The following is a 12,667-nucleotide window of genomic DNA, read 5'->3' as shown; positions in this document are numbered from 1 at the left end:
TGAGATGTATCTCGGGTATCTAAGAGCTTTTGGTGCCGAACCCTCAACTGAAGAATTCTGAATTAATCCCATAGGACTGAAAAAGGAATATTATAACACAGAAATTAAATTATGTGTGAATCCATTAAAAAAGTAGAGCTCTTTCTTGTTCAAACACAAGGTTAACCCTAAAGAACTCTAAAGCATGGGAAGAATACGTAAGGGCTTGACTTAACAGCCCCAAATTGGCTCTCTGACAAGTGCTTGGATTTCAAATGACAACCTTTTAGCTGTTAGTGCAGAGTTCAGTGGATGCTGAATCATCATTGCTTCTAAATCTTTTATATGAGCTTTGGCTCACCTTCTCCCTCTGCAACCATTATCTTCATCCGTCTGATAAACTGACTGTGGAGTATTCAGTAGGGCTTTTCTCTCTCTCTCTCTATTGTCTGACCATTCTTTTTGTGGTTAGAAAGCCTCCCTGTGTCATGGACACTCAGATAATATTGAACTAACTTGTTTTTATGCTGAAATGAGATGTGATTTCCGGATGTGACTCATCATGGAAGCTTTGGCTTGATCTGCCTGACCAGAAAAAGTTCAGTGAATCTATTAAACTTTCACTCTCTCGCACACCGAGCGAGCGAGCAGTATAACTGATGATAGCTCACCCATTTTTTTTTTTTTTTTTTTTTGTTCTGTTCTAGAATGGAAAAAACAAATTGACATGCAAAGACAGGATTCCAGCTTACATGACCATCCTTATCACGATGCTCTTCATGGTATGTTACCCTTTCCTTCCAGTGTAAGCATGCTTAATCCTTAGACACTATTCCGTTCTGTAATTAGCACTGGATATTGCAATGTATCTCACAATAATCTCAGTCGTTAACAATATAATTTAAAAAAAAAAGAGACACACAAAAGACCTTGACCTGTATGGTTGTGGGTTTTTGTTTTTTCGTTTCCTCATGGCAACAAAATCACCTTTTCATATCCATCCGTTTTTAACGCTTTTTTACCTGTTTCACAGAAAGAATCAGAAGATTAAGATCCTCCGAACTGACCCAGACAGACAATTTAACAGTGATCTTTATGCTGCGATGCTTTTTGATAATAGTAATGTTATACAATTTTTTAAATAATGTACAGTTCAAAGACGATATTACCGTACACGGTGGCGCGAAGATATGAAGTTTATCTTCGGGTGGTGAATATTTTGTTAAATATTTTTCAACACAAGAAGATAAACTTCATACCTTCCTCCCACCTTGTAATGTTCTTTATATTTTATGGACACATCCACAAAAAATACGCAAGTTAATCAAAATAATTTTAATTTTGAACCGGTTTGCCATTTGGACAACGCGCATCTAGTCAGCAGGAAAACACTGGGAGTGACGTCATCGGAGTGAAATAAAATATCAGGAATTATTAAACATGCAGGACACCTTTTTGATGGAATAAAAACGTGTTCTGTTCCCTTCTAGTGGGTTTCATTCATTTGCTTTGATAGCATGCAATATTGTTAGCATATCGCTTATCCTACGTGTATTATGTCACTCTTGTCGGCTGTCCATCGCTAGCGATGATGACCGCTTCATTAAGATGCACAGAAACGCAGATGGGCCGCGAGGCCCACACCAGAACGACAGTCATCCACAGCAGTGGCACGAATGGCCTGGCCAAGCTGCCATGGAATGTGTGGCTTTGTGAGCCCTCGTATACTCCTTTTGACACACTCTCCCAGTTTTTTGATGTCCGTTGATATGTTTTTCTTTTTTAAATACGAGACGTTCAGTGCCGCATCTTCAATTCCAGGCACTGAGCTTTTAACTATGCTTTGCCATTTTGCTCTGTCCGATGCATCACTTTCCTACATTTGATTTGATAACTCCGGCATTCATGTTCCTCTTCTAGATGTCTTTTGTACCTCGGTTTCTGTCCTCCTGGTCTCCTCTTTCCTCGGCTTAGTTCTCCAAAGAAAACGGCTTTGGGTAGTTGTGTGTCAGGCATGCGCCAGATGTGTCCAGCCCAACGAAGTTGGCAGGCTGTAATAAGGGATTCCACGCTGACTGTTTTGGTTTACTTGAAGACTTCTACATTGGGGACCTTGTCCTGCCATCTTATTTAGAGGATTTGACGCAGGTGTCAGAGTTGTAGCCTGGTCATTTTCTTGAAATGTTTACAGTAGAGGGTCATGCATTCGGTGGTGTAAAACAGAGATGGTCAGACTGCAGCGTTGTATACTTTCAACTTGCTGGTTCTCTTGATGTCATGCCGAGACCATAGCTGCTTTAGTAATGCACCGAAGGCTTTGGCGTCAGCTTGAATCCGGCAGTCTACCTCCAAGAGTGATGAGTTTGTGTTGGTAACTGCACTGCCTAAGTAGATGAAACTCTCAGAACTCCTAAGAGGCGTTCCATTAACCAAAACAACGTTGTTTTGACCTTGCCTGTGGCTCAGGTGAGGGTTGGTACAGGAGTTGTTTTCGAGGTATTGATATTACGTCACTCTACCCAATGGAGAATGAGCGTTGAATGTGGTTTGATATTGCATGGTTGTCAAGACAACATGAGTCACATGTCAGAGTTGATGCGAATATCCAGTGAGAGAGTTTTCTGCTGTGCATGCGCAGAAGCATTTCTTTGTTCGCCGGGTAAGAGACCAATGCGTTGAACACTGGAAAGGCTACCAAAACTTCATTATATATTCACACACACTTAAAAGAGAAAAACATACCAATGGACATCGAAAAACTGGGTGTGTTGTTGTTGTTATTATTATTATTATTATTATTATTATTATTATTATTATTATTATATTAGCTGGCTTTTTTCATGGTCTATATTACATTCAGCTACTCGTCTTTGACTCATTCACTATCATGCTAGCTGAATGGAATATATCTGATATACCATGAAAAAAAGCCAGCCAATATTATTTAAATATGTCACTCAGATCCGTGATGTATTTCGTATGAAAAATGCAAGTTTTTCAACACGAAAAGATAAACTTCATATCTTCAAGCAAACGTGTGATTTTCGTATGAAAAATACACTTGGATGAAAAATCCAAGTGGCGTACTTCCCAGTAACACGCTCATGTCTAATGTAATATAGTATAATATAAATATAATGTGTAATATTTAAAAAATAGTTTTGTTTCAACGTTTTGACACAACATATATGGGGGGGTTGTTTGTTTTTTGTTTGTTTTTTTAGCATTAGTTGTATATTAAGATACTCCTGGATATAAAATATTGCACACAATACAATATTAAAGTGGTGATTTGATCTATAAATATACAACCCCGATTCCAAAAAAGTTGGGACAAAGTACAAATTGTAAATAAAAATGGAATGCAATAATTTACAAATCTCAAAAACTGATATTGTATTCACAATAGAACATAGACAACATATCAAATGTCGAAAGTGAGACATTTTGAAATTTCATGCCAAATATTGGCTCATTTGAAATTTCATGACAGCAACACATGTCAAAAAAGTTGGGACAGGAGCAATAAGAGGCTGGAAAAGTTAAAGGTACAAAAAAGGAACAGCTGGAGGACCAAATTGCAACTCATTAGGTCAATTGGCAATAGGTCATTAACATGACTGGGTATAGAAAGAGTATCTTGGAGTGGCAGCGGCTCTCAGAAGTAAAGATGGGAAGAGGATCACCAATCCCCCTAATTCTGCGCTGACAAATAGTGAAGCAATATCAGAAAGGAGTTTGACAGTGTAAAATTGCAAAGAGTTGAAACATATCATCTACAGTGCATAATATCATCAAAAGATTCAGAGAATCTGGAAGAATCTCTGTGCGTAAGGGTCAAGGCCGCAAAACCATACTGGGTGCCCATGATCTTCGGGCCCTAAGACGGCACTGCATCACATACAGGCATGCTTCTGTATTGGAAATCACAAAATGGGCTCAGGAATATTTCCAGAGAACATTATCTGTGAACACAATTCACCGTGCCATCCGCCATTGCCAGCTAAAACTCTATAGTTCAAAGAAGAAGCCGTATCTAAACATGATCCAGAAGCGCAGACGTCTTCTCTGGGCCAAGGCTCATTTAAAATGGACTGTGGCAAAGTGGAAAACTGTTCTGTGGTCAGACGAATCAAAATTTGAAGTTCTTTATGGAAATCAGGGACGCCGTGTCATTCGGACTAAAGAGGAGAAGGACGACCCAAGTTGTTATCAGCGCTCAGTTCAGAAGCCTGCATCTCTGATGGTATGGGGTTGCATTAGTGTGTGTGGCATGGGCAGCTTACACATCTGGAAAGACACCATCAATGCTGAAAGGTATATCCAGGTTCTAGAGCAACATATGCTCCCATCCAGACGACGTCTCTTTCAGGGAAGACCTTGCATTTTCCAACATGACAATGCCAAACCACATACTGCATCAATTACAGCATCATGGCTGCGTAGAAGAAGGGTCCGGGTACTGAACTGGCCAGTCTGCAGTCCAGATCTTTCACCCATAGAAAACATTTGGCGCATCATAAAACGGAAGATACGACAAAAAAGACCTAAGACAGTTGAGCAACTAGAATCCTACATTAGACAAGAATGGGTTAACATTCCTATCCCTAAACTTGAGCAACTTGTCTCCTCAGTCCCCAGACGTTTACAGACTGTTGTAAAGAGAAAAGGGGATGTCTCACAGTGGGAAACATGGCCTTGTCCCAACTTTTTTGAGATGTGGTGTTGTCATGAAATTTAAAATCACCTAATTTTTCTCTTTAAATGATACATTTTCTCAGTTTAAACATTTGATATGTCATCTATGTTCTATTCTGAATAAAATATGGAATTTTGAAACTTCCACATCATTGCATTCCGTTTTTATTTACAATTTGTACTTTGTCCCAACTTTTTTGGAATCGGGGTTGTACAGTACTGTGCAAAAGTCTTAGGCACATGTAAAGAAATGCTGTTGACCAAAAATGGCTTAAATATAATGAAATGAAATGTTTCAACATTTAAAAAAAAATACTATAAACAGTAAGCAGTAAGCCATCATAAATGAAAGTCAATATTTGGTGTGAGACGAGCCTTTGCTTTAAAAAAAAAATTTGTATTATCAGGTACGAGTGCAATTTTGTAAGAAAATGAGCTGTAGGTTTTACTGAGCATCTTGCAGAACCAGCCGCAGTTCTTCTGGACGCTTTGTCACACTCGCTTCATTTTGCAGCAAAACCCAGTAGCCTTCATTATGCTTTCCTTTTTTTAAATCTGAAAAGTGGTCTCTTATGGAATATGCTGCTCCGATACAAACTTTTTTTTTTTTTTTCTGGAACATTTCATTTTGTGCTGGAAAATTACGAACGTTTGGAACTCTCAAGTGTTTTTGTACTGACTTGATAATGTAGAAGTAGGGTGACCAGATTTCCCTAGTCTGAAACCGGGACACTTTTGCGCGCGACCATGCTCGTGCACCTTTTTTTTTTTTTTTTTTTTTTTTTTTTAACGTAAACGTGACGCTCAGAGAGGTGCTCTTATTTTGTTGAAGCTCACATTTATCAACATCTCACATGGAAATAAAAACAAACAGGCATTTTGTTATCTAGTAGCATAGTGGTATACAGATCAGTTAAATTATGGTCAGACAACAGATTTTGTAATGGCTGAGAATAGGCCAGGCTATGTCCATAGGCCAAATTTAAACTGATTTATTTCACCTGTTTGTGAGAACACCAAGAAGAATGCATATGCACATGTAGGCTGTATCTCTAAAATTGTATGCACTATAGCATGAACTTAAAAAGTAGATATGTGACCTCAACATAGCCTAGGTCAGAATCAACCTTACTAACCATTCCCCACAACTGCATGAATAAAGCAAGATGATGTGTACAAAAGTGAACACTTTAATGGAAGGTGCAACAAGCTGTTCAACACAGCAATATGGCCAAACTGTCAGAATGGTATGTTAAACAGAAACAAAAAAGTGACAAGTGATTTGAGAATATACACTCAAACAAAACAGCAATAAAGGAGGAGAGGGGCGACAGCCCGAGGAAAGCCCCCACAGGAGCGCACAGCATTTGCAGCATAGGCTACCCAACTCGGTACAAGAACAAAGCACAGGAACAAAGCTAAGGCAACGGTCAATCCACCCACCCTAAACAAAACGCATTAGCCCTGCCTCAACCCACCGCTTATGTTTAGCCGTTTTAATGTGATCCTGTATATCGGCGTTACCACCGTGGGCTACGGAGAAGGAACACTTAGTGTGTGCAGTAGGCTTCGTGCGCATTGTTCTGCACTTCTCGGAGGAAGAAGTAGGTGCCCTGTAAATCTTTGGAAAAGGTACATTTTCTTTTCGGCATAATTGCTGCGGCATTACTGCTGCTAGCTGCTACACAAAGAACATTCAGGCCAGTTAATGTTTATTTTATTGTTGCATGGCAACACATTCTGTTGTCTGGATTAATGTGGCTAAATAAACACCCATGCCACAGGGCCAGGGGGCAGTGACCAGGAAAGTTTGCGATTCCTGTCAATTCATCAAAATAGTAAATGCAGACATTTCTCCGCTAATGATTCCCACGCTGCTCAGTCGCAAACGTCGCGAGTGGCGAAAACCGGGACATATCCGTGTCCCGACAGACTTTTGTCGGGACTCGGGACACACAACCCCAAATCGGGACTGTCCCGGTAAAACCGGGACGTCTGGTCACCCTATGTCTATATCTATTAAAAATTTTGTATGGGGAAAAAAAAAAGTGCCTAAGACCTTTGCACAGTATTGTGTGTACATACAGTAATGATGTAGAGGTGTTTTGGGTCTTTCAGCTTCTATTCATATCCATCGATATGTGCTCTGTACAGGTTTGCCTGACCTTCGCCATTGTATTTGGAGTGGTCCTTTACAGGATTTCCATCAAGACAGCGCTACACATGAGCAGCTCCTCGCTCTTCCAGTCAAACGTTCGGGCCACGGTGAAAACCACAGCGGCTGTCATCAACCTCATCATCATCATCATCATGGACGAGATCTATGGAATGATGGCACGTTGGCTCACGGTTCTGGGTGAGTTTGAGCTCTCTTTGAGTGCAGTGATTTAGTACTTGAGTCCTGGATTCTCAAACTCTGTCAGCCTCAGTGTGATATCTTCTCAGGACATATGATTTTCCTCAAGTAAAAGATCAGGGAAGATTGGCAAAAGTATTAGACGTCTGCCTCAATTTCCAGTCACACACTGAGTTTAGTTCCTTCAGATGGTAAACCAGTGCCTTTTTCATCAAGTGAGGGGAAACATTCACTGAGAGTAACTACATCTTTTATTACTGATTTTTATCTCTCATATTAGTTAGCGTGCTAATAACACTGCTTATTCAAACCAGCTGAATGCTAATGCTGCTAGAAGCTAGCTTCTTGCTATAACACATGATAGCGTTTAGATTTATTAGGAATTTCGATCAATTCCTGAAGCTGATGCTTAAAGGGATCATCCAGCGGATTTATTCTCAAACTTATTTTATGTATAATTAGTCGTAGATTTCAAAAATCAAACTTTCATTTTCAGAGACCAGATAGTGTTCGAGACAAATTCATTTTCTTGAAAATGTCAGATGGCCTGGGGGCGTCGTGGCTCAGGTGGATAAGGCGCCATACCATAAATCCGGGGACCCGGGTTCGATTCCGACCCGAGGTCATTTCCCGACCCCTCCCTGTCTTTCTCTCCCGCTCATTTCCTGTCTCTACACTGTCCTATCCAATAAAGGTGAAAAAAGCCCCAAAAAAATCTTAAAAAAAAAAAAGAAAGAAAATGTCAGATGGCCTGCCTGCAGTGGTGGTGCATGCGATGATGTCAGATAGTGGTCGCTTGGAGCAATTCAGCTGTTTATATTCTTTGTTCAGGGATGAGAATTTTCCGCGGATCTGCGGAATTCCGAGTTTTTCCCGCTCAAAATGTCATTTTTGTGAAACGTGTGAATCCGTTGAGAAAATTTCAAGGAGGGTAGGGGTCGGCGCGAGGCGAGGTTTGTGGTGGCACAAGCAGGCAGGACCAACCGACCGCCCGCCAGCATCTTTTGGCAACGCTCATCGTAAAATTAGTTGCAGCTGTGATAACTGAAATCGTCATTGCTTTCTTCAATATTTATGCTAACGACAACTCACGACGATTTCCGGCAACATTTTGGCGCTAGTTTCATCTCACTTCTACAATTCACAGAGAAACAAGCTATACATACACGGTTTTGATCACTTCTTAAGTTCTAGTTATTTTGGTTAGTTTTCAAAGTTACTTCGCCAATGTGGCGAAAGTTTTGGACCGCAAAAATAAGGATCGTGCCAGGGAAATCGATAAATCGAATGGGATAAAGAACTGTTTCCGATGGGCATGGCTCGATAGTAGCGTTACCGTGCAGATAGGGGCACAAACTGTGACGACGTGCCTGATGGAACATATCCGAAAAGTGGACGTGCCGGGAAAGGTTCTGTGTATTCTTTGCTCAGATATGATCAATTATGGAAACAGAGGAGCTAGAAACCTCCAGGAGCACATCAAAACAAAAAAGCACAAAGGTATGTTTTACTTAAATTGTCAAAGATAGAGTCAGGAGGAATCTAATATATCACTACGGTTACCTCCATTATCGCTCACGATATATATTTGTTATCTTAGTTTATAAACGTTTTAAACCATCATTGAATTTGAAAACATTCATATTATGTGGGAAAGTTGGCAGACATTTCAGAGTTTGTTTAAATGTCCCATTCTCATCCCTGTTTGTTTACATTGTAGTTTTGCTAGTTTTACAAGTATTTTACAGAATGTATCAGTTTTTAAATAAGTATGCCTCATTGTGTAGCATATAAATGCCACAATGATGATAAAAAGAAAGCACAAGCTGGAACTAGACTGTATTTCCACAGAGAAAATGCAAATGGGGCTTTTCCACTACCAACGCGGCTGAGTTGGGCTGAGCCGTGCGGTGCTGAGTCAAGCTGAGTGGGGCTGTTGGGGTTGCATTTCGACTACAACCGCGCTGAACCGTGCTGGCTGGAAGTGGGTGGACACATTGGGTGGAGTTAGCGGAAGTGGGTGGACGTCACGTGATGTCGTTAGGCGGCGCAAACAGTGACATCAGTGACCTTTTAAGCGGTAGTCTCATGACCCGGATAGTAAACAGTAAACATGGAGGACATGGAGTCGTTAGTGTTGCTGGTCTTGGTGCCTTTCCTCGCTTGGGTTGGTCTTCCATCTTCTAGTTTTCTGATCATCATCATCTTTGGCGTAATTATTCTTCTTCCGAGTTTACGGTGTTTACAGATCCCAGCGTACTCGCGGGGCGTGTGTGGGCATGTGAGGACACTCCTCCTCACCAGTCAGTGCACAGGGGAGTGTCTCCTCACGCCCCTAGCCCCACTCGGCTCGGTTGGGCTCACTTCAGCCCCACTCCAAAACCGTGCGAGTTTTGGGTGCTGAGTAAGGCTGAAGTGAGCTCAGTCGTGCTGCTCTGAGGTAGTCGAAATGCGAGCCGTGTTGGGCTGAAGTGAGCTGAAAAAGGGTAGTGGAAAAGGCCCAAAAGTGTGCTTACTCAGCTGTAGCAGAGGGTCATCAACAGTAACTGAATCAGACAGGAGACCTCGCGCTGCAAAATCTTTTTTACATGATCTACAGAAAGTGTGTGTGTATGGCTGCGTGCTCCCAAATCTTGGTTTAAAGTGGCTCAATTCGCACCGTGACATGACACTTCGTGCTCTAAAATCTTTTGTTCATGATCTACAGCTGGTTCTGGGTAGATTAACAGCGTGGCATGGTTTAAAACCGAGATTTTTAGAGCACGATGCGTGACATGACAATAAGATTTTCTCACAAGACTCCATTTATTTGAATGAGGGGGGGAAAATGAATGCAAGTGAATGGGGGGATGAATGGAAATGAATGGAGGAAAAATGAATGTAAGTGAATGGGGGAGGGATGAGCGAAAAGAAAGGAAAAGACGGTCAGAACCGATTGCATGTACGGTGGCATGCAAAAGTTTGGGCACCCTTGCTGAAAATGTCTGTTGCTGTGAATAGTTAAGTGAGCAGAAGATGAACTGATCACCAAAAGGCATAAGGGTAAAGATGACACATTTCTTTAATATTTTCCGCAAGATTACATTTTTATTTCCATCATTTACAGGCGTAAAATACCAAAAAATGAAAAGGATCTGAAGCAAAAAGTTTGGGCACCTGGCATGGTCAGTACTTAGTAACACCCCCTTCGGCAAGTATCACAGCTTGTAAACACTTTTTGTAGCCAGCTAATAATCTTTTTTCACTTCTTACCTGAGGGATTTTAGCGTCCTTGCAAAAGGCTTCCAGTTCTACAAGTTTCTTGGACTGTCTTGCATGCACTGCTCTTTTGAGATCTATCCACAGATTTTCAATGATGTTTAGGTCAGGGGACTGTGAGGGCCAGGGCAAAACATTCAGCTTGTGCCTCTTGAGGTATTCCATTGTAGATTTTGAGGTGTGTTTTGGATCATCGTCTTATTGTAGGACCCATCCTCTTTTTAACTTCAACTTTTTTACAGATGTTGTGATGTTTGCTTCCAGAACTTGCTGGTATTTATTTGAATCCATGCTTCCCTCGACCAATGAAATGTGCCCTGTGCCACTGGCTGCAACACAACCCCAAAGCATGATCGATCCACACCCATGCTTCAGAGTTGGAGAGGTGTTCTTTTCCAGGAATTTGGCACCCTTTTTTCTCCAAACATACCTTTGCACATTGTGGCCAAAAAGTTCTATTTTGATTTCATCAGTCCACAGGACTTGTTTCCAAAATGCATCAGGCTTGCTTAGATGTTCATTTGCAAACTTCAGACGCTGAATTTTGTGGCTAGGACGCAGGAAAGGTTTTCTTCTGATGACTCTCTCATGAAGGTCATATTTGTTCAGGTGTCGCTGCATAGTAGAACAGTGCACCACCACTCCAGGGTCTGCTAAATCTTTCTGAAGGTCTTTTGCAGTCAAACAGGGTTTATTTGCCTTTCTAGCAATCCAACGAGCAGTTCTTTCAGAAAGTTTTCTTCATCTTCCAGATCTCACCTTGATCTCCACTGTTTCTGTTAACTGCCATTTCTTAATAACATTACGATCTGAGGAAACAGCTACCTGAAAACACTTTGCTACGTTCTTGTAGCCTTCTCCTGATTTGTGAGCATCAATTATTTTATTATTCAGAATGCGAGGGAGTTGCTTAGAGGAGCCCATGGCTGTTGATTTTAGGGACAAGTTTGAGGAGTCAGAGAATTTATACAGCTTTGAAATCTGCATCATCTGACCTTTCCTAATGAAGAATTTGAACAAGCCACAGTTCAATAAGCTAATTAAGGTCTGGAACCTTGGTAAAAGTTACCTAAGAACTCAAATGTATTGGGGTGCCCAAACTTTCGCATGGTGTTACTTTTCTTTTTTCATTCCAATTGTACAAAACAAAAATAATACACACATCCTGCATAAAATACTGAAAAGAAATGTCATCTTTACCTTTATGCCTTTTGGTGATCAGTTCATCTTCTGCTCACTTAACTATTCACAGTAACAGACATTTTCAGCAAGGGTGCCCAAACTTTTGCATGCCACTGTATGTGTTGGGGGAGCTGGCCTGAGGAATCACATGACGTTTGGTGCGTCTCCAGTGAAGCATGTCTGAACAGGACGATTCGATTCGTGAGCTCCGTTCATTCTCTATGGGGGGGAATGACAAGAACGAGAGAACGGGTGTCGGTCCAAAAGTTGTATACAAGCACAGGCTACTGCAGATCATGTAAAAAAGATTTTGCAGCACGATGTCTAATGTCTGATCCAGTTTCTGTTGGTGACCCTGTGCCACAGCTGAGTAAGCACACTTTGCATTTTCTCTGTGGGAATGTAGTCTAGTTCCAACTTGTGCTTTCTTTTCAACATCACTGTGGCATTTATATGCCACACAATGAGGCATACTTATTTAAAAACTGATGCATTCTGTAAAATACTTGTAAAACTAGCAAAACTACGATGTAAAAGAATATAAACAGCTGAATTGCTCCAAGCGACTACTATCTGACATCATCGCATGCATCACCACTGCAGGAAGCCCATCTGACATTTTCAAGAAAATTAATTTGTCTCGAACACTATCTGGTCTCTGAAAATGAAAGTTTGATTTTTGAAATCTACGACGATGACTACTCCTCCGGCTGTCACTCATGTTGAGTATGATTTGACCGGCGAACCCTTTCTTTTGGAGTTGCGCCCACAGAATTGGAGATCTGCTGGTCATGAGGTACCAGCCAGGTTGTTGACGGGTGAGCCTTTTTTACCCCGTGTCTTCTTGGGGCATCCTCTTTTAGAGGCAGTCCCTAAATGGGGTCGACTGGTCATCCAGGAAGGACCTTGCAATACACTCATACCCACAGTTCCACATGACCATCACTCCTGGACCCCACAAATGCAAGTCCTTGCTTCCAGCTCCTCAGGCCTGCTGGCACCACAAGGGGGCTTGTCACGTTGTGGCTGGGGGGTTGCCAGTTAGGCCTGGGCAGAGATTTGAAGTGTGAGGAGCATTGCACGGGTACTCTTCCCACTCTCTGGGTTACTATCTGATATGTCCAGCGGCAGGAAAGTTCCAGACGGCTGGTTCAGAGGAGTGACTGCCCCACAGTGTCCGTCAGCATCTGACAC

At 41.5% G+C, this 12,667-nt stretch overlaps 1 protein-coding gene across 3 annotated transcripts in view; it reads left to right on the top strand.

The window, feature by feature from the left end:
• The window catches only part of ano1a (anoctamin 1, calcium activated chloride channel a), a 245,511-nt gene that overhangs the window by 213,063 nt on the left and 19,781 nt on the right, over positions 1 to 12,667 (top strand). For all 3 annotated transcript variants that reach the window (XM_060940931.1, XM_060940929.1, XM_060940930.1), the window contains 2 exons: positions 687 to 761; positions 6,832 to 7,033. In XM_060940931.1, coding sequence (XP_060796914.1) covers positions 687 to 761; positions 6,832 to 7,033 — 277 coding nt within the window. The remainder of the gene's footprint in view (positions 1 to 686; positions 762 to 6,831; positions 7,034 to 12,667) is intronic.

Source organism: Neoarius graeffei, chromosome 15 (genome assembly GCF_027579695.1).
Source record: "Neoarius graeffei isolate fNeoGra1 chromosome 15, fNeoGra1.pri, whole genome shotgun sequence".
NCBI classification, from domain to species: Eukaryota; Metazoa; Chordata; class Actinopteri; order Siluriformes; family Ariidae; genus Neoarius; species Neoarius graeffei.
Note: the sequence above shows the minus strand (reverse complement) of the source record. Positions and strands in the feature narration are given on the sequence as shown.